We start from the raw sequence: 21,570 nt of genomic DNA, 5'->3' as shown, positions 1-21,570 counted from the left end.
AAAAAAATGTTTTTAAAGCAACAGGTTCCAGCAGAGATAGTCAGGGTAGGAACTGTCATGCCCAATTTACACGTGAGGATGTATAATTCAGAGAGGCTGAACAGCTTGGCCTCTGTACATTGAGCAGGTTTGTAGTGGCAGAGCTGGGCCCAATCTAGGTACTCGGCTCCTGTTACCACAGTGGTGACTTATACCCAGGCTGGTTTCAGAATGACTTGACAGTGGATTTCTCAATTAAAATACCTTCTCTTTTTTGAGATTTATCTTCACCTCAGTCTGGATTTCTGAAAATTGTGAGTAACCATTGGCTTTGTCAGAACAGTAGACAAGATGTAAATGGCCTGGTCTGACATCTCAAACACTTGTGACCTTGTTCTTGGCAGGCTCCCAGCCTCCTCCTGCCACCAGAGGTTGCTGGTAGCGATTTATAAGCACAGTTCCTGCATCACCCTCAATTCCTTCTCAGGTAAAATATCTGTTGAGGGAAAGGGAAAGAGGAGTTATAAAATTATATTTTGACAGCTTGAGTTAAAATGGTGCTATAAAATTGTACTATCTCTATTCCACCAGAGGGCACCATTTCCTTGCATTTTCTGCTGGCTAAGGTTGGAAATAGTCTTTTTATTGTCAGTCTTAAAAATAGAAATAATGTTATTATAATTATAGTAGCAATGTATAACCAGTGTAGAGCAATTAGTAAATACTTACAGGCAAAAAGGAGAAAAAAATAAAATCCTTTTCTTAGATTACGACTACTGCTACTGATTTCATAACTTACAGCTACTAGCACACATTACACAGCTACCAATGTTTATCCTTCCAGACATTTTTTCTAATGGATCTACAAACTCAGAAAAAATAGATTGATTTATTTATTGAAATATAATATAATGTAGACACATACCCAAATCTTACGTGTACAATTTGATGAATTTGCACAAAATGATTACAGCCATGTAACCACCATTCAGATCAAGAAATAAGACACTAGGGGTGCCTGGGTGGCTCAGTCTATTGAGCATCTGACTCTTAATTTTGGCTCAGGTCATGATCTTAGGGTCCTGAGATTAAGCCCTGCATGGGGCTCCGTGCTCAGCTGGAAGTCTACTTGAGATTCCTTCTCCCTCTCCCCACCCTCGCTCCTGTGCTCTCACACTCTCTTGCTTGCTTGCTCTCTCTCTCTCTCTCTGTATCTCAAATAAGTAAATAAAATCTTAAAAGGGAGGGTTCACCTGGATGGCTCAGTTGGTTAGGCGTCCAACTCTTGGTTTTGGCTCAAGTCATGATCTCCTGAATTTGTCACAATCCTATATACTAGGGGTTCGGAGAACTTTCTATAAAGGGCTGGATAGTAAATATTTTAGGCATTGTGGAACATTCTGTCTCTGTTGCAACAATTCAAATCTACATTTGTAGCTCAAAGGCAGCTGTAGATAATATGTAAATGAGTGGGCATGACTGTGTTCCAATAAAACTTTATTTACAAAAAATAGATACCAAGCTGGAATTTGCAGTAGTTGCCAACAACTGCTATACTTTTTAAAAAAGATTTTATTTATTTATTTGTTTGTTTGTTTATTTAGAGAGCAGGGGGAGGGGCAGAGGGAGAGAGAGAGAGAGAATCTCAAGCCAACTCCATCCTGAGTGCAGATCCTGACATGGGGCTGGATCTCATGACCCTGAGATCATGACCTGAACCAAAATCAAGAGTCGAATGCTTAACCGACTGAGCCACCCAGGTGCCCCTATACTTTTTTTTAAAAATAGAATTGTATCACACTATGATTAAGTTTTTTGAGATGTCATAAATAGCCTTGATAGCTCATTATTTCCATATAAAAGAGGAACTCTAGAAACTGAATTAATAGCTGTCACTTTCCTTCTTTATTGTAGTCTCTGGCAAACATAGATGAAGTCGTGAACAAAATTGGACTGAAAATAAGGTAAGTAACACCATGTGATTATTAATAATTAGTGGAAAGCATGCTGTTAATTTAGTTAATCATATTCTGGATCACACTTACCTGTCAGAACACCGAAATCTCAACTTTGCTGTTTATGACAATTTTTTTAAAAATAATNGAAAATAAGGTAAGTAACACCATGTGATTATTAATAATTAGTGGAAAGCATGCTGTTAATTTAGTTAATCATGTTCTGGATCACACTTACCTGTCAGAGCACCGAAATCTCAACTTTGCTGTTTATGACAATTTTTTTAAAAATAATTCTTTTTTTTTTTTTAAGATTTTATTTATTTATTTGACAGAGATAGAGACAACCAGCGAGAGAGGGAACACAAGCAGGGGGAGTGGGAGAGGAAGAAGCAAGCTCATAGCAGAGGAGCCTGATGTGGGGCTCGATCCCATAATGCCGGGATCACGCCCTGAGCCGAAGGCAGACGCTTAACCGCTGTGCCGCCCAGGCACCCCTAAAAATAATTCTTTTATCTGGATTTCCATTTGAACCTCGTGACAACGAATTTGATTCTTTGGACAGTCTTCAGTTTATAAAAAGGGAAGGAAGCTTTAACGGGCTATTCAAAATTGTTGGTCATAAAAGGGGGCAAAAGCATTTCTACTATATTTTTAATGGTTTTATTTCCTTAGCAGATTTACCTTTTTCTGTACTCCTGAGGCTTAGAAACAAGGACGGGCATCTACATATATCCTTTGGCCACATACCAGCTGGCAGGATGGTGAGATCTGCTGGTTGGCATTTGTGGTGGCCCAAGATTAAATGTTGTGATTAATCTAGGATGTGCTTGTCAGAGTTAGACATTAAGCATCCTTCCTGCCCAGTAGCCTGGTTCTGGTTTATCCATGTCTGGATTTCCAGTTTTGATATACGGCAGATGGTCAATGTCTGTTCATTGTAATTAATATTGTAATGGTTGATGTCATTATTTCAAATATAGTTGTTTGATTTTTGATGAGGAGAAGCCTTCATTTTGAATTCAGGAGATGATTTCTTTTTGCCTTACAAGCTTTGGGTCTTTCAGTAAAGACCTTTGCGGTGAACGTATTGTTTAGTTGGGTGCCTTTCATTGTTTTTGGTGGACTTCAGCTATAACAATTCTATAGAGACTGCTAAGTTGTCCAGGGTTTGCACAGAAAATGGGAATTCCCTAATGATCCAAAAATCCCTGCAAACCGGTTATTTTCAGCTTTCTCCCAACATACCATTAAAAGATTTTGTAAATGAAAAATGAAATTGACTGATCTAAATTTCTCTGGTTGAGGTGCCACCAAATGGTTGCTGTTGGAGCTGGAGGTCACAGACTCACGTCCTACACGACTTGGACAGTCAGGGCCCAGAGGGTGAAGCACTGATCCCATGTAGCACTCTGGCTCCTTAGCCCTTTAAGGTTTCTGAGGAAGTTACTGAGGATTTTGTGGGGGTTAATTTGAATTCTCTGACTTGTTGCCATAAAGTTGTAGCAACATCATCATTCCTGGTTTTCTCTATTGAAAAATACTAAATGTTACATTGGCCCATTTGGACAGCTCTGAATATTAAGAATAGCCTTTTTAAAAAACAAGGACTACTCATCAGTCTGTGCTGGATTTGGCTTCTTACACTACTGGTGCTGTCTTAGCTAGGGTCCAAGGCCTCAGTCTTCCTTATATCATTCAAATCTGTTTGGTTTTCTGGACAAGTAGGTGCAACCAGCAGAGGTTGATGGGTAAGTTAATGACCTTTTTTTCTTTTGGTCACCCTGGAATGGAGGTTGTTTTAATGATTCTTATACTTTAACTTTTTCACTAGGAGACTGGATGACAATATTCGAACTGTTGTAAGAGGTCAAACAAATGTGGGGCAGGATGGGAGGCAAGTAAGTAACTTATTCCTCCATATTAATCATACTCTCCTGATTTCTTCATGACGCAACAACCAAGCGACCGAAATGTCGGTGCTAGGAGAGAGCACTTTCTTACTGATGTGTCCCACATGTAGCAGGAAACGTGCCTGGCATGTCCCACTAATATCAGAGGAAGGCTGCCTGGACCAGCAGTGAGCTCTCACTCAGTGTCCGTGCACCAGGAGCGTATGGTAGCACAGCTCACCCAGGTTAAGGCCATGCAAGCCCAAGTGAGAAAAGCAAAGTTTCCTTGTCTTTCTCCTCTGTGTCAGACATGTATTCATTTCAAAGTTTTATAGTTCTTTTGGCATCTAACTAAGGAGGGCTGTTGGAAAGGAGCGAAGGGGAAAGGAGTGTATGGGGTAGAGGGATTGGTCAATGACCAAAGGGGCAGATGTTATCTACTAACCATTTTCCTTTTTTTTCTGGATTCTATTCTGTTGAGGCATCATGTTTCAAAAATTGCTGTCAACAGAGGTGCTGAGCACGCCTGTTGTAGTCTTCCTCACATGCCGCGTCTGCTCTTCCCTTTCAGTACCGACTCACGCCGGTGTGTGCCTCTGTCGTAGCTGCAGTTCTGTTACTTGCCTTCTTCGACATTTTGTGGTGCAACTCAATTCTTAAAATATACATTGTGCTACCCAAATTTGAGGGGGAAGGGAGAAGACATCCTACGAATAAATGTCCTGATCTCTCATATTCCTGTTTCCTCGGCTAGTAGCTTACAGAGTCTCTTTCTTTTTCTTTTACATTTTTACTTTTGTCCATGTCTCTGTTGGTCCTACATTTTATGACTTTCTTTTCCTCCTAATAATCATCTTCCATTGGCCTGTTTGTAAGTATCTACTGTCTTCCCTGTTGTCATCATAAGTATTTCTGTACAGGTATATTAGTTTCCTAGAGCTGATCCAGTTTCCTGGTCCCTGCATGGTTCTTAGTCCTTATTGCTTTGTTTTTGTCATTTAGGTTTCTCCCATGAAGCATCATTTCACAGGTGAGGCCTGCGTACATGAGGCCCTGGGAGGTAATAAAGAGTAACGAGGTAGCCTGCAAACACTCCAGCCTCCTTCCACCCTTCCTTTAGCTTTCCTTCTGTGTGGCTGGCCATGTCATCTGCCTCTTCAGAAACCTCAGTGGCCTCTGTCTACCGAAATCCAAGTTCCTTTGCTTGGCATTCAAGGCCTCAATCTGCCTTTCCAATTTTGCGTCCTGCCGAGCTCCATCCATACAGAAGACTCAGTGCTCTACGCGCATGCCCTGTGCTTTCTGAACCCATGTGCTTCTTTTTGCCAGAAATTTTCTCTCTCCTCTTTTTCTTCTAGTAACTTCATCTCAAAATCTTACCTAAAGCCCAGCTCAAATATGACTTCCTCCATGAAATTTTCTGTTTAGCCCACCTGCACGTACGAAAGGAGTCAGAATTTTAGACGTAGGAAGGACTTGGAACTCACATGGTCCACACTTCTCATTGTTCAGATGAGCAGATTCATCTTGCTATCCCTCAGCTTGGTGTGTGTCCTTTCTGCCCACAAACTCTTAGGCCTGTGCCCAGACTTTCCATTTGACTTCCATGGTCTCCTTTGACTTACTAGTGAACACATCTTGTCTCTTTGACTAGATTATAAGTTCCGTGAGGCAAAACTGACTCTTCCTCATCTTTGTATTTCTCTCAACACGTAGTCCACGTGCAGTAACGTTTTATTCAATGGTATGGAATGTTTGGTCTGTGTGAGACTGTTTATGTATTTTAAGTAAACAAAAGCCCTTTACCGTAAGACATCATTTTGATCAGTGTGTGTCCCCATGAAGCAGTTGAGAGCTTGATTTGTGTGTGACTAGTCCTGAATGACTAGCCTTTGAAATAATAACACAACTATTTAGTGTGATTCAGCCTGCATTTAGAGTGGCTCACAAAAAGTGAGAGTCTCAGGTATTTCAAATTCCAAGCATGGGAAAGTAATGTGAGTGATTCATCAGGACTTGTTGTTGGGTCATGCTGTGTAGATCTATCTTTTAGTTAGTTGTTTGTGTCTTAACCTGTGGTCCCACACTCGCAGTAGTGGAGAGTCGGGCCCCAAGTTAGCCAGCCTGCAGGAATGCCAGCCTTCCCCGCCTTCCCGTGTTAATGGGTTACAGGTTGGGGCAGCAGGGCAGGTCCTATTTCAGAGAGCAAGACCACATTTTCAAGAATGTTTAGATAGCATTTCAATCTGTGGTGGAATTTTGTGTTCGTCTCCTTAGAATCCAGACAGAAAGGAAGCCCAGAAGAAATAATTGCTTTTCCTGTCATCCCCTCCATCTGTCTTTTCCAGCAGTTTGTAACGCAAGCTGAGGGAGAGACTTTTTTTGTTCCAGGGAGCTTTTGGGTCCCATCCTTGTCAACTCCTAGGGATAAAAGGCTTGCTGTCCAGCCCTGGCTGGCTGGTGGTTTGCTGAAGAGAGACTCTTACTTGACTGGCAAAGACTTGGGAGAGTTATGGATGTTCCAAAATACTGAGTTTTATAGGTCAAGAGGCCCCAGATTCCCCTCTTCCCTGGAATAGAGGAAAAGTCTGCCTTGAGAACTTGTTTCCTAAGCTTCTGAGGAACACTCGGGAGGAGGGCAATATTACGGACTGAAGGAAATTTCATCTTGATTGTGTTCAACCAGAACCGTTGTGCTTTTGAATCTGTAAATAATGGGGAAATGTTTACTTCCCATTCATGGTGTCTTAAAAGATATTTTTAGCAAAAATTTTTGAAAAGCAGTGCTTCTCACTAAAAAATTACTTCTGAGGAGGCATTGATTTAGAAATTGAAGACACAGTAAGGCACTTTCTTTGCTTTTTTGAAATTTCTGAAATACCAGCTGCCCGGTTAGCACTCTGTTCCACATTTTGGAGAGCCTTTGATTGTGGATCACCTCCTACGTGGCAGACTTGAACTGGTTTAGTCTGTGACCTCTTCTAACCAGACTGTGATGCTTGTACAAAGTTAATACAGCACGGCATTCTCCCCATTTTCTTCTGCTGAAATCATCAGGCAGAAGCTTTAATTAAATGCCCACATGTTTCAAACTTTGTGGATAAGATGAGTCAATTTAACTAATACATGATCTGATATGCTATGAACCTTATGCAGCTTCCTGAGAGTGAGAACAGACAGCTTGACCGTGGGTAGAAAGAGCTGAGAAGAGGAGTGGGTTGGAAAAAGAAAAGGTTGCCATACGAAATTTCAAGAGTGGCCAAAACTTGACCAATTCCTAGTATGCTCACTGAGAAACATCAAGAGGATCAGCCACTGGGCTTCTGTCTCTGGAGTGGAGCTTGGCTGCCGTGTTACTGTTGCATCACAGCAAGACTAAGGTTTGGGAGGGGAAGAAATTGTTAATTGCCATCTTCACCTCAGCTCACTAAAATTTGACCATAAGAAGCTTTAAGTATCCATAGTACAATCCCGCACCCGGTTCAGGAATCCTTTCTATGATGTCGCTAACATTTCATTGGCCTGCTTCTGCTTGGACATTCATGGTGATGGGCGGCTCACTGTTTGTTGTTCTGCAGGACAGTCTCAGTCTATTCCAGTTTCAAACAGCTTTAATTGTAAGAAACTTCTTTCTTCGACTGAGCTAAAGTAGTAAAATGGACCTCATTGTAACTTCTCATTGCTCTTAGTTCTGCCATCTGGATGGGTGTAAGCCTAATCCCTTTTTCTTATTATAGTTTCTAAAATTTTAAATGGATATTATGTTTCTTTCTGAGTGTTCCTTTTTCTAGGCTAACCATTCTTAGTTTCTTCAGCTTTATGATCTGATTTCCAGACTCTTTATCATCCCAGTTGCCTTGCAGTTTATCAGTATCATTTTTAAAATATGGTTCCTGGCCAGAAGTAGACATACTGTGTGGACACACAGTGGGACAGCCTGTCTCCTTGTTCTTCACTGGGGCTGTTAACGTGGGAACTGGGGACTCAGGGGGACTAAAGTTAATGATTATAATTCCTGAAGTTAATTATTCTTTTTTATATGAATAGATTTATTTCTTAGTACTCATTGGATTTTCTAAATCCTCTAAGGAGTCCGTGTCTCTTCAGAAGTTAAGGGCCCCTGGTTTAGACACCATTCTCCCATTAGCTTGGACTGGCTGAAATTTTTGGCAGCTGTGTCATGCTGTTGGCTTCTGCTGACAGTCGAGTTGGCAATTCTCCGAAACCCCCAGCTCAGGGGTTGCGAACAGATGCCCACAGAGCTAAGAAAGTGACCTAAATGGCTTCGGCAGGCCAGTGTATCCACATGTATCCCATGGGCGAGTGAATGCCCTGTCTCTTCGAACCCAGTTCAAAGCAGCTGTGCTCAGGTCTGAATGCAGACCTGGAGATGCCAGATCTATCAGTTTTTCAAGAGAAGACGGAAATCCGGATTTTTATGTGACTCTCCAAATTTTTAGTTGTTGGCTTAGTGTCTTTCACAAATACTGCTAAGGCCAAACAAAACACATCTGTGCCAACAGTTTGCAACATCTGCCCCAGGTCTTTTTTCATATGAACTGTTTTTCAACTTTTCCCTCTGTTTGTTTAAGAGATTCTTTTGAGGTCAAGTGCTGGACTTTATGTTCTGCGCCCCCACCCCCAGTTTCATCTTGCTAATTTAGCGTGATTGTCCCAGCTAGTCGAGGCCTTTGGAATCTTGATAACCTCCCTGTTTATCATTAGCTGACTTTCCAGGCATGCCTTCTATGTCTTCATTCATGTTGTAGTTGAAAAGGTTGAACAGGGTGGGTTCAGAGCCCTGTGGCATACTATGAGAGACTTATTCTTGTCTTCCTTATCCTCATTTTGGTACAAAGTGCCAGGCCCAGGAAACAAAGAATTTCTTCCCGTCCTTGGTATCTGTTCAGGGCCATGTTTCTTAAATTTTCTATGTCTCCATGTTCCTCAGAAGAGGGGACACTAATCTTACTTGCCTTCTCTTTTCTTGTAGATATCATAAAGATTTATTAACTAAATCAGTAAAGCATGTTGCCTTCCAAAGAGAAAGTGTTCTTTGCTTTCCATCCTCAAAATTAGCCTATCATCTAGTTCAGGCGTTAGAATGAAAATAACTGGGGCGCCTGGGTGGCTCAGTCAGTTAAGCGTCTGCCTTCGGCTCAGGTCGTGATCCCGGAGTCCTTGGGTTGAGCCCATGTCTGGCTCCCCACTCGGTGGAGAGCCTGCTTCTTCTGCCCCTCACCCCTCATCCAGCTCACTCTCCCTGTCTCAAAAAAAAAAAAAAAAAAAGTATGAAAATAACTGTGCTCCCCAAGACCCTGAACTAGGTAAATGGTGAGGGTTCACAGCATAACATTGATCTTCATTCATTATGTGGGGTTCTGAATTTGTATTTGTCAGCTCTCTAGCAGGATGGTTGGAATTTTTCCCCTCTATCACTTCAAATTTATTCTCTCTCATCCTCTCTTGGGGAGGAAAATGAAGCCCATTGATGGAAGAAAATAAACGGCATTACTATTAAAGGGACTATAAATAGTTTGAAAAGGAAGGAGAGGGGGCATGTCACTCGCTTCCTCCTGCTGAAACATACTAAATCTAAAGCAATTGAGCTTTTAAAGCATACGCTCAAATTTTTCCATTAGTGACCGAGAATGGTTAGGCATTTTTTGTTTCTTTTACATTTTTTTTGAATTATATTTTTCAAAGCATCTGCAGAAGACACTAACCGTCAGAAATTGCTAAGACCTTAGAATGACCTGGGAGTGCAGGCAGCGCTAGGACCACCCAGTGGGGCGGTGCTGGAGTCGGGTTGTGAGGGTTCTTAGGGCTCTGTGCCTTGCTTGCAGCCTTTCGTAGGGGAATGGGGTCCTTGGTTTTGATGGAGGCTCCCCAACCAGGACTTCTGACATCTGGTGTAGAGGTCAAGGTCGGTTTGCCTTTATTTGACAAGTTGATTCTGAGTGAGTGTTCAATTTGGCCTGCCTGCAGAGCGCTACTGACTGTGGTCCAGACGAGGACTTGTAGTGACCGGGCCAGTCTTAGCACCGTGCTGCATCCTGTTTACTGCACGGGAGCCTTCACAGCACGTTTTGGCAGAGTGACTTGGCCGCTGTGAATTGGAACCCCTCGCCACTTCTAAAAATCTCTGATCTTAAGACAGCCCGTAAGGATTTCACACAGCTGTCTTCTCTCTCCTCTGTGCACAGTGAAGGACTGAACATTTCATTTGAATTCTCTAAGTGTTGGGGTGATGGGATGTTGTCACTGATGTAACGTTGGATGGCAGCCTGGGTCAAGTGAAAAAACTTCTGAATTTAAGTTTTGGCTGTGCCACTTGAGTGTGACTTCAGACAAGTTATGTAGCTTCTCCGAGCCTCAGGTTCTTCCTCTGTGATAAGAAGATAATCGTGTGTAGTTGAAGGCAGTGGGGCTCAGTGTGCCCATCGCACAGCCGATCTGCTGCCGTGGGTTCCGATGTCGCCCGCTGGAATATCCTAGTGCTGTGTGTCCAGGCAGCGGTCACGGTCCAACTCCACTCCTTTCCATTCCTACTTGCCTTGCTTCAGACCAGCTCCGGGTTGGTTTGCTCTGCAAGCCTCCCTGCTGTCCCTCAGGTGCTGTTGTCAGAATGGAAATTGCAGCACAGCTTCCCCGTGATCTGGAATATCTGTTCCAACAGAGGCACCCAAAGGTACTGTTCTCTTGTCCTGTCCCTAAGACCTGCATCATCTGTTTGCTGGGGTTGCCCCTCACCCAGGGGTTTAAAAATGGCTTCTGAGAGATGGCTTTGTGCAGTGGTTCTCAGGGCTTCGCAGCTTTCCTCCAGCGCCCACTCCTCTCCTCCCCCGGCTCTGTGCCGCAAGAGGAGGCTCTTTCCAGTTTCCCACTCTGCAGTTCTCACGAGTGTGCAGCAGAGCTCTCGGGAAGGAGCCTGAGAATGGGGTGTGCGGCGCTGTGCGTGTGCGGCTCCTGGACGTTCTGTCCTGCTGCACTAGCCCTGCACTCGCCACTGCTAATTTGTTGGAAATTTTAGTTGATTCCTTCCTGTCTGCTTGAACAGCTGTGCCGTATAGGAGGTGGTCCTCGGATATCCCCATCTCTCCTTGGGGAGCCTGGCCCTCCTTGGATTTCAGGATACTTGGTTGCCTTCAGCCCTCTGATGGGTTCAAGAGGAGTTTGGATTTTTCAGTTGTTTATTGTTTTCTCATCGTTCATACAAGAGCAGTGCTCTTTCCGGCTTTCTGCATCCTAGGCAAAAGCACAGCTGACCAAGGACTTTTAAAGTAGCATGGTATGGTAAGTTCGTTAGGAAGATTTTAGATTCCATATGCAGCTAATCATTAAGAATCTACCACTCCTCAAGTTTTGATGTAGTTTCAGGGAGGATTACCAACAAGCACCTGAGAAAGGTATTAAAACAGTTTTTTCTTTTCTAACTACTAATCTGTGTGAAGCCAAATTTTCATCATATTTTTCAACCACAGCAAGATACCACAGCAGAGTCAATACAGAAGCACACATGCGAGTCCAGCTGGCCTCTGTTAAAGGTGACACCAAAGATAATTGCAAAGGCACAGAAGCAGTGCCACTGTTTTCAAGAAATTTGTTTTGTTTGGGGGGGAATAAAGGTTTTTGGGTTTTGTTTTTTTTTTAAGATTTTATTTGAGAGAGAGAACACAAGCAGGGGGAAGGCGCAGAGGGAGAAGCAGGCTCCCAGCTGAGCAGGGAGCCCGACGCAGGGCTTAATCCCAGGACCCTGGGATCATGACCCGAGCTGAAGGCAGATGCTTAACTGACTGAGTTACCCAGGCACCCAGTAGGGTTATTTTTCATAAAAATATGTTATTTATGTTAACACGTAATGAGCTTATTATAATTTTTAAATGGATTAATAGATTAATGGTTTTTAAGTTTCTCAGCATTAATTTCCAATATGGTGTATATCAATAGGTACAGTCCACAAAAACAAAATCTCTTTGGGGCCCTCAGTAATTTCCAAGGCTATGAAGGGACCCTGAGATAAAAAGTTTTAGAGATGCTCTTTCTGAGTAACATTTCAGTGTTAAGTAAGTAGGGACCTCAAGCAGTTCGTTCTTTTTGTTGTTGTTGTTAAGATTTTATGTATTTATTTGACAGAAGAGAGAAGTGATAGAAGAGAGAGCAAGTGACCACAAGAAGGGGAGCACACAAGCAGGGGGAGCACTCAGTAGGGAGCCCTATGTGGGACTTGATCCCTGGACCCTCGGTTCATGACCTTAGCTGAAGGCAGAGACTTAATGACTGAGCCACCCAAGCACCACCTCCCCTCCCCGCCCAGGCAGTTTGTTCTTGATTTTTGTAACAGTGACTCTGGTTAGTATATTTGTTCATTCACTCACTTGGTAAATATTGAGTGAGTGCCTTCTGTATGCTGGGAACTATTCTAGGCATTGAGGATAATGCCGACAAACTAAGCAAAGAGACATGAATTGTGATGTTTACTTGTTTCCAGATTCTGTGGCTGTTAAGGAGTTAGACCTGTGACCTTGGTTCACTAAGCATGTTTGCCAGAAAACAGGTATAGAAATTTATCAAATGACTTCTCAGTTTCTACTGATGATCATACAGCTTTTCCATCTCATCAGTTAGCTTTGCTTTTTGCTTTTTGGGTTTTTTTTTTCAGATTTTATTTATTTATTTGAGAGAGTGAGAGAGAGTGAAAAAGAGAGCATGAGTGGGGGGAGGAGCAGAGGGAGAGGGAGAAGCAGACTCCCCGCCAAGCAGGGAGCCCAACACAGGGCTCCATCCCAGGACTCTGGGATCATGACCTGAGCCGAAGGCAGATGCCCAACCGACTAAGCCACAGGTGCTCCTTGGTTTTGTTTTTTAAATATTTAATCCAGGATTTGCATTCATATTCAAAAACTTCATTCCTTTTTTTATGACTGAATAATATTCCACTGTGTGTGTATACCACATTTTGTGTATCTCTTCCTCTGTTCATGGGCACTCGGTCATTTCCACCTTTTGGGTATTGTGAACAATGCTGTGGTGAACATTGACAGATGTCTCTTTGAATCCCTCCTCTGAGTTCCTCTTAGTATATGCCTAGGCATTGAATTGCTGGATCATACAGTAATTTTTAATCATTTCTTTGGACACATTTTTTCCCCCACATTGTTTTGAACTTTAATAGATTTATTTTTCCACTAGACAAGCATACGTTCCTATTTTGTCTTCACTCAATCCATAGAGCCTGTGTCTTTCAGATTAGCTGTAGAGTCCTATAAGTTTTTGTGTTCAGTACCTGCTAACAGTGGTGCTGCCCCCTCCAACCAGGAAAACTACCCAGATTATTTCTTTTAGCTAGCAAGTCCAGCAGTTGGACTCTTTCCTCTCTGACCTTAGAAACACATCAAGTCCCACTTGTGTGCAGCATGACTACTGAAAATGGTTTTAGGAAAATAGTGTGCCAAGAAGAAACACTGAAGCTTATTATTCTTCTGGGCCATCTCCATATAAATTGGCACTCTTCAGGAGCCAAGCAAGAAGGTCAAGCATAACTTTTGCCAGCTGCTTGTTTCCATGCTAAAGGCAGTCACAAGTTTAAACTAGAGTCTCTGCATCTAAAGAGGAAAATGCCATTCATCACTACTGTAACTGCTCTGGCTATTACCCAGGTTGCTCTTACTTTGGACTGCTCGTGGTTAGTGATTTTGGAAGGAAAATTCCACCTTAGTTTGAGGTTGCACATTAGAAAAATTGCTGACAGGGCAAAGCTTTCTGGGTTCCAGGTCCTTGACACAATAAGTCATTCAGATATGTTTAAACAATGGATGGAAATTTGAAACTCTGTCTTCATGTAAGAACTTGACCTCCTTTTTCCTCTTCCTTTTTTCGTCCATGGAAAGACAGAATTTAGAACAGCAGGAGTTCAGGGCTGTGGTTGCTCTGTCATCCTTTCCATTTTTAAATCCCTGTGAGTCTGTAATGTAGCTATAAAGTTTCCTTTCCTGTAATTTGGACTCTGAGGTCTCCTCTAGAAGGAGATTAATTTTGCAAAACTAGAGATGACGCTTTTTTTAGTCCGCTTTGGTTTGGTGCCTATAGTCATCTAGATTAAAGCTCTAAAACATGTAAGAAACTTACCGTCCTTCATGTAGTATTGGATCACGTGCCAGGATTTTTGACTCTTGTTTCCACGTGAGATTGTAAACTCTGAGCAGACACCACATTCATCTCTAGGTGCTGTATGTGATACCTGGAATGTGGATGCTAGGCAGCCCATAATAGTGCTACTCTCATAATGGCCTCCAACCAGAAGGGGGACATTTCTTCTGGAGTTGTACTTACAGATGGTAAATTTGATGATCCAAATACTGCCTTTTATAACGCAGAAGAAGAGGTGAACTCTAAGGGGTCTTTACCCCATCTCAGACCTAATTGCTCACCTTTGTCTCCTTGTCATAAATCTGAACTTTTCTTGTTCTCCGTCTCCTAAGCACAGTAGGGACAGATAGCCAACTGCTACTCATATGGTAATATCATTTATGGTAGGCCAAGTGCTACACTTTTTTTTTTCATTGACTACTTGGAGATTCTGATCTTTGGAGACTTCTGGCGACTGAATTAGCATCTTGTGGTCAGGTTCCGATACATTTTTTTTTAAAGGTTTTATTTATTTGAGGGGGGTGCAGAAAGAGGGAGCGAGAGAACAAGCAGGGGGAGGGGCAGAGGGAGAGGGAGAACCAGACTCCCCATTGAGCAGGGAAGCCTGACATGGGCCTCGATCCCAGGACCCTAAGATCATGACCTGAGCTGAAGGCAGACGCTTAACCGCCTGAGCCACCCAGGCGCCCCAGGTTCCAGTACATTTATCAGCCCTGTAGTTACCCACATCTCTGGAATTAAGAATGAACTGTCATAAGACTAATGTGTCTTTCTTGATTGATTCACTATAAGCAAAGACATGTTTGAGTCATTTTGACAGAAGGTAAGTGTGGAGTCATTGGTCTGGATCTATAATACTAATGTTTTACTACAACATAAATACTACAAAATACAGGATAAATATGTTTATCTCACCTTCTACAAAATGTTGTTGCACATATTGCTTGATGTGCACAAAGATGTGAACTAGCCATATAGGTGTTATTCTCCCCCATTTTTCAGATGAAGAAACAGGCTCAGATAGGTCCTGTGACTTGCCCTGAATCACACTCAGTCAATCACAGATCCAGATTTTCTGACTCCCAGGATGCTGTGTCCTTGTCCAGCCCAAATTCTCTTTTGAAACAGTGACAACTTTAAAAGCAGGTTTGGGAGCCACATTTTTCTACTTCAGAGCCTGAAAGGTTAAGTGGTTCACAAAGGAGTCCTAGCAATGACAGTGACCGTGGCCTGGTTAGCCCGCGGTGTCTGTGTCAGCATGATGAGGAAACGGGGCTGGAAGTAGAGCTCAGGCTTGAGCAGAGAGAGCTGCGTGGTCTGTGTAGACCTGGGGTGTTGGAGAGAGTTCAGTGAAATAAGAAGAGAAGATCATTCAGATGAAACACCAGCGGGGGGTTCCGTAGCCTAAAGGGCATTTGGTACAGAAGGTATCTCCAAAAATCAGCTGGAGAAACATCCAGATGTCAGCACAAAAGGTGGTTTTCTTCTGAATGAAGACTCATGATCTAGGTGAGAGTTTCTAGGTGACTAAAATAAAGAGTAGCAGTAAAATAGGGGGGATTCGAATTTAACTTGACAACCAGGAAGTCCGAGCTGTTTGTGGGAAGTGGTCCTTTGTGAAACTTGGACAAATGGTTCCTTGAAATGTGCCCCATCTCCGAAAATATTGCATTTCTGTACCTTTTATTCGGCTGAGATGTTTGTTTAAACACTTCCTTCTCGTTGTCATTTGGGGTTGTTGCTTTCAATGTGCTCATCCCCCAGGGTTACATTTCTGCAGAGGGAGCTATGCTCGAATGCATTCGCCTCTCCCAGCTATTTCAGGGCTAACGTATTTTTAAATTATGGGTGGTAACAGATATAAGCAGAACTTTAAAATGTCAGTGTTTAGTCTTGTTTGGGCACTGCTGAATTTCTGTCCCAGTCTCGTCTTGTGATTTTAACTTCTGGCTTGTCTCCTAAAAACAATAAAAATGAACTTTTTGGTTCATGTTTTCAGTGGATGTGGTTTGCAGAAATCATAAATAAAAGTGACTTAGGTGGAACAGAGCATTTTAACAAATAAGGTGAGAATGACTCCTTTTGCCCTTTACATTCTTTCGGTTCACAAACTTGGAAAGAAATCTGTGCTTTAAATAAAACCCCTTTATACTTAAGGTTTCTGAATGGGCAGTGGAGAAGTTAGTGTTAACACCAGTGATTCTCATCTCATGGGTGCCCATTTGGCATTTAACAATGACTGCCAGACCTAGATGGTACCCGGTGTGTTCTAGGATACAGGGAAACTGTGCACATGCGGCCATCCATAGCTATGAGATTCCTGAGCTACTGTTTGGCGCCGTTATGGGGACTGGGCTGCATTGTTACTATTGCGGAAGCTTCTTCAAGCACCTCTTCTCCAGCTGTGGATGCCCTGTTGCCATAGCAACAGCTCTTGGTGATGCCAGGGGTGGCAGACAGTATCAAAACAAGGGACATTCCATAAATAAGGGCTATTTATGCCTAGCTGTCTACCTCCGGTAGATGTCCCTTGCTTTCCAAATGATTCTGGCATTCTTTATCCGTACCGTCTTTGTGTCATTATCCTGCAGTTCTTTCTGTTTCTTACATGTATTCCTTATAAGCTCTTTGAAGACGCGTCCCCATCTAGTGATCTTTTCTTCTCAGTATCTGGCGTAGTACATATAATAGGCTTCCTTTTTATTGAAGAAGTGAACAAAAGATTGAAACTTTTTTTTTTTCCTGGAGAATGTCTCATTTTCAACATAGTTCAAAGGTGCAGTTTCCCTGGTCCATGAGCCATTCTTCTGCCTATGCCTGTAGGTGTTGAAGTTAACCAGCTTACTTACAAACTCTAAAGGGTGGGTCAACAACCTTTGGCTATTGAAGGGAGAGTCTCATTTGAAATCTCGTACTTCATCTGGGAGATCTGGGAATAATATTAATAATGGCCATTTAGCGAGCCCCTTTTATGAGCTGAGTCCTCCATCAGGACTCTCTCGGGTGCAGAAGACAAAATCCCAGTTCAAGCAGGCTTAGGCCAAAAGGGGGACCGTTTGAAAGGCATTTGTGTCTTGTTTTGAAGAAGTTGAAGTCAGACCATGGAAGAGTAGTATCTCAGCTGAGCTTGTCAAACAATTCAAGCCCGGGATTGGAATAACGCTCAGAATTTTTCTGTGTCTTTCTCTCTGCATGTGTCGGCTTCATCATCCCTACCTGGAGACCAGCCTCCTTCCCCAAGTGGGAAACGTTGCCGCTCTCTAACTTAGCTTCTCGTTTTGGGGCTCCCACCAGAGAGAGATGAACACTGTTTGCCAATTTATTCTGGAAAGTCACAAGAAAACTATTTGGCTCAGCTTGGACCAGGCCTGCTTCTGAGACAGCGGCCTCTATAAGAACATGATGAGAGGAAGATTCCCAGAAAGAAGGAACTGGGTAAACAGTTCATAGGTGTTCACGGACAAGCCCTGTATTCCTTCCTAACAAAATGTCTTTGAGGTAGGAGCTCCTGTTCTACAAATGGTGAGCTTGTGCCTCCTAGAAGTAAAGTGGCTTGATAGAGATCACACAGTAAGTGGCAAGGCCAACACTCACATCCTAGTCTGCTGGTTCAGAAACCCTTGTTTTTTACTAATATGATACACTGCTTTTCCAAACATAGGAAAGGAACTGGCAGACAAATGTAAAGTCGGACGACGGAAATGATAGCAGAATAGTGGGAAAATACAACTTTCTTCCCAGGAACCTTGAATATTACCACCGTATTTTTTCAAGGAATGTAAAGCCATATCGGTTTTTCTGAGAATGATAAACCTTTTCCTCCTTCCTGCCGTGGTGACAAATGGGATCTCAGTTTCAGATCTCTTAGAGGCTGCCTGTGGACTCACAGGATAAAAGTGATACAATTCTCTAATAGAGCAAACTACAAAATTATGCCTCTAAGAGCCAAAGGGGACATTAATTTCTCAAGGCATTTCCATTGGCTCAGATCTCCTCTGTCTACACAGGTGGCAAATGACAATTCTGGGAAAAAAAATTTTTTTAAAGATGAAAGAAAAAAGCAGTAGAGTCTGTGATGCCAGGTTCCATGCTGCTTCTCCTCTGTGCACAGGACCTGACGTGGCTTTGGTGGTCTGTTCATCTACTTCAGGAGGCAAGGAAAATGAAGAAGGATGGTTACAGTTAATGATGCACAAAAATACAGAGATAGCCTAATTGGTTCTGCTCAGTCTTCTGAGCTAGCTCAGTGGGATGCTTTGCCTCTCCCAGTGGTAGCATTTGAGTTTCTAAAGAGGACCAGTGTAGTCACTGCTGCTTAGTAACACCCTCGAATGCAGGCTGTAGCCACGCTCCTGGGATCAGTGTAGAAATTCCGGTAAGGGTAGATCGAAAGCAGACATTTTTGGGTGATTAGTTCTGTTTTTAATCCGCATACAGCTTGGAATGGGAAAGTAGCCACATTTTAAAGAGTGTCTAGGGATAGTGCCAGAATCTTTCTTTCAGCACATTTTTGATTAGCCAGGTAGTAAAAGTATTTTGTTATTACTTAAAAATAAAATCTTAACCTTTTGTAAATCTTTAATAATTCTTCCAAATGACAAAATGCTCTTCTTCCTGTGTAATTGATTATTAGAGATTAGATATCCAACATTAGGCTGTGTGTTGAGAATGGACTTACTTGATGGCATGAGCTTCAGAAGACCCTTATCGACTCTGGAAAATGAATTGTATTAAATTTCCTCAACTTCATACATTGTTATAAAAGCAGAAGTATTCCAGTCTGAAAAAAAAATATGGCAAACAGTTTATCTTTCTTTAAGATTGTGAAATGTAAGATTGTGTGAGTCTAATTTGTTTGGTGGAAGGAAAACGTGGTGCCTTCAGCAGAGACAGTTCTGGCAGGATGCCAGCTTGAGAAGAACAACGTCGGAGAGAAACTCTGAGAAGGGATCGTGCACACTTCTTCAGACCTTGCATCTAAGTATAGAACTTGGTCCTTTTTGCCTTTCTTAGCTGAATGTCATGTGTCTTAGGGTATTTGGCTAGAAGATGGTTCTTATAATCCCATTAGAGCATCACCGTGCATGACATGTTCAGTAATATCACAGAAGTCAGTCCTTTCTGGTGGGCGGTTGCCTTTCACGTAGTGCTTTTTTACACCATGAGCTGACATTTTTGAGAAGACTCCAAAGGGTTTAGAATTTATTGACCTCTTGCCACATCATGGACATGAGACTCCATATTTGCCAAATAGATAACAGTTACAGAAAGCATGGTACTGTGTTTTTGAACCACTGCTGGTGGGTGTGTCTGGGTTAGGGAAAGTCAGGGGTGTCATCAGTCAGCATACCTCACTCAGAGCAGTGGTCTCAGCACGGCTACTCTTCTGAGAAGTGCTCCGTGACAGTTTTAATCAGCTGGCAAGTTTTTGTCAAGTTCCTGCAGTATTCTAGCTTTGGTTAGATGCAGTAGGTGATGAGACCGTATATATGATCAATCACCAGAGTTACTTTTCAACGTGAGAAGGAGCTATTAATAATTATACCGAGGCAGTAGTCGTAAACCGAGCCTGTCCTTCTGGCAACCAGCATGGGTGATTGGCCAAACCTATAGGGGATATAAGAATGCCAGTCGTGTCCTTGGTCTGCCCTCTAAAGGACATTTACAGCCCTGTTTGAGAGCTAATACATTTTGTTTTCTGAGAGAGAGACAGGGAGCATGAGTGTGGGGGGAGGGGCGGAGGGAGAAGAGAGAGAGAATCCCAAGCAGGCTCCACGCTCAGCTCAGCGCAGAGCCTGACACAGGGCTTAATCGTGAGATCATGACCTAAGCCAAAACCAAGAGTTGGATGCCCCACCAACTGAGCCACCCAGGCGCCCCAAGAGCTGATACTTATACACTAAATAATCTAAGAACATCGTAAAAAAGTTCGTCTCTTCTCTAATTGTCCCATTACCACTCCCCCCCGCCAACCTCCCGAATCAGCTTCTCCTCTTCTGTTGAATAATTCCCACACTTGGCACGTACAAGCGTCGCTGCTCTTCATAATGTCCTCCCTTCACTCTGTTGCCCCATTTTTCTTGTCTTCTCATTGCAAACACTTTTTGAAAAAATAATCTACGCCAGGGGTCAACAGACTTTTCCTGCTAAGGGCCAGACAGTAAATGTTTTGTGTGCTGGCCCCTGCTCTCTACTCATCCCCACTTCATCATGTCGTCACTGTCCACTTCCGTTGCCTCGATGCCACTGCAGCTGCTCTTGTCAAGGTCGTCAGCAGCGTCCCTGTTGTCAAATTCAGTGGCAATTCTCTATCCTAATTTAGATAAATTTTTTTAAAAGATTTTATTTATTTGACAGAAAGAGCACGTTGTACACAAGCCGGTGGTAGGAGCAAAGGGAGAAAGCTCAGAGCCTGACTGACACAGGACTTGATCTCACAACCCTGAGATCATGACCTGAGCCCAAATCGAGTTGGATACTCGACTGACTGAGCCACCACGTGCCCATTAATTTACATAAATTTTCAATAGCATAATATATAATCTCTCTTTTCCTCCTCCTTCCAACAATTGTTTGGCTTCTGTGACACCACAGTCCCTCATTTTATTTTCTCTCATGTCACTGGTGCAACAAGGAGACCACATCTTTTCTCTCTTTTTCTTTTCTTCTAGACTTCTGACCATTGGAGCGCCTAAGGGCTCAGCCAGGGTGGTTTTTCTCTTCTCTTTCCTGTCAATGCTGTCTTCTTGGGTGACTTCGAGTCCTACAGACTTAAGCATCATCTATAAACCAATCACTTCTAAATTTAAATCTCTAGCCTGCGCCTCCCCTCCAAGCTCCAGACTCAGATGTCCAGCTTGATAGCCCCACTGGACATCAGGTAGGCTGTGCACCTGAATATTGAAATGGAACTCTTGATTTCTGATCCCACCACCACTACACACACTTGCCTGTCAAAACCTCTTCCTTCTGTCTTCGCTACTTAGTAAAGGGAATAAACCAAAACCAAGGAGTAATCCTTGATTCTTTTCTTTCCCTCATTATCCACATCCCGTCATCAGTGAGTCCCATAGGTCAGATCTTCCTAGAAATCCTGGTCACTCCACTTCTTCCCACCACCACTGGTGGCCTACTCTAGACCTGCCCCGTTTCTCACCTAGACCGCGGCAGCCCTTCCCAGCAGTCTCTTCCTTCATTCCTCCCTCTGTATGGCCCCCCACCACATAGCAGCCAGGGCGGTCTTCTACACATGTAAACCATTTGCCAGTCCCTTGTTTAAAACCCTTCAATGGCTTCTCATTGCACTTTGAACAAAATCCCATGATTTTACCAGGCCTTTGAGGCCCCCCAGACTCCAGCGCCTGCCTGCTTCTCCAAAGTAGTAGCACTTCCCACTCTGATAAGCCTGCCATCCACTGCCTTACTTTTGGTCCTTCAAAACACCAAGGTCTTTTTCTGCAACAGGATCCTTTATTTGCTGTTCTGTCTACTGGGAATTCTCTTACTCCAAATCTAAAAATCCTGACTCTTGCTCATCCTGCAGGTCCCAGTTCATATGTTCTTTCTTCTATGACCACCATCTTCCCTACTTCCCA

At 43.0% G+C, this 21,570-nt stretch overlaps 1 protein-coding gene across 2 annotated transcripts in view; it reads left to right on the top strand.

Moving 5' to 3' along the window:
• The window catches only part of VPS53 (VPS53 subunit of GARP complex), a 132,483-nt gene that overhangs the window by 8,280 nt on the left and 102,633 nt on the right, over nt 1–21,570 (top strand). The window contains exons 3-4 of one of the 2 annotated variants that reach the window (XM_002918044.4): nt 1,894–1,943; nt 3,769–3,835. In XM_002918044.4, coding sequence (XP_002918090.1) covers nt 1,894–1,943; nt 3,769–3,835 — 117 coding nt within the window. The remainder of the gene's footprint in view (nt 1–1,893; nt 1,944–3,768; nt 3,836–21,570) is intronic. The other variant, XM_034640122.1, reaches the window with a different exon arrangement.

This window comes from Ailuropoda melanoleuca, chromosome 13 (genome assembly GCF_002007445.2).
Source record: "Ailuropoda melanoleuca isolate Jingjing chromosome 13, ASM200744v2, whole genome shotgun sequence".
NCBI classification, from domain to species: domain Eukaryota; kingdom Metazoa; phylum Chordata; class Mammalia; order Carnivora; family Ursidae; genus Ailuropoda; species Ailuropoda melanoleuca.
Note: the sequence above shows the minus strand (reverse complement) of the source record. Positions and strands in the feature narration are given on the sequence as shown.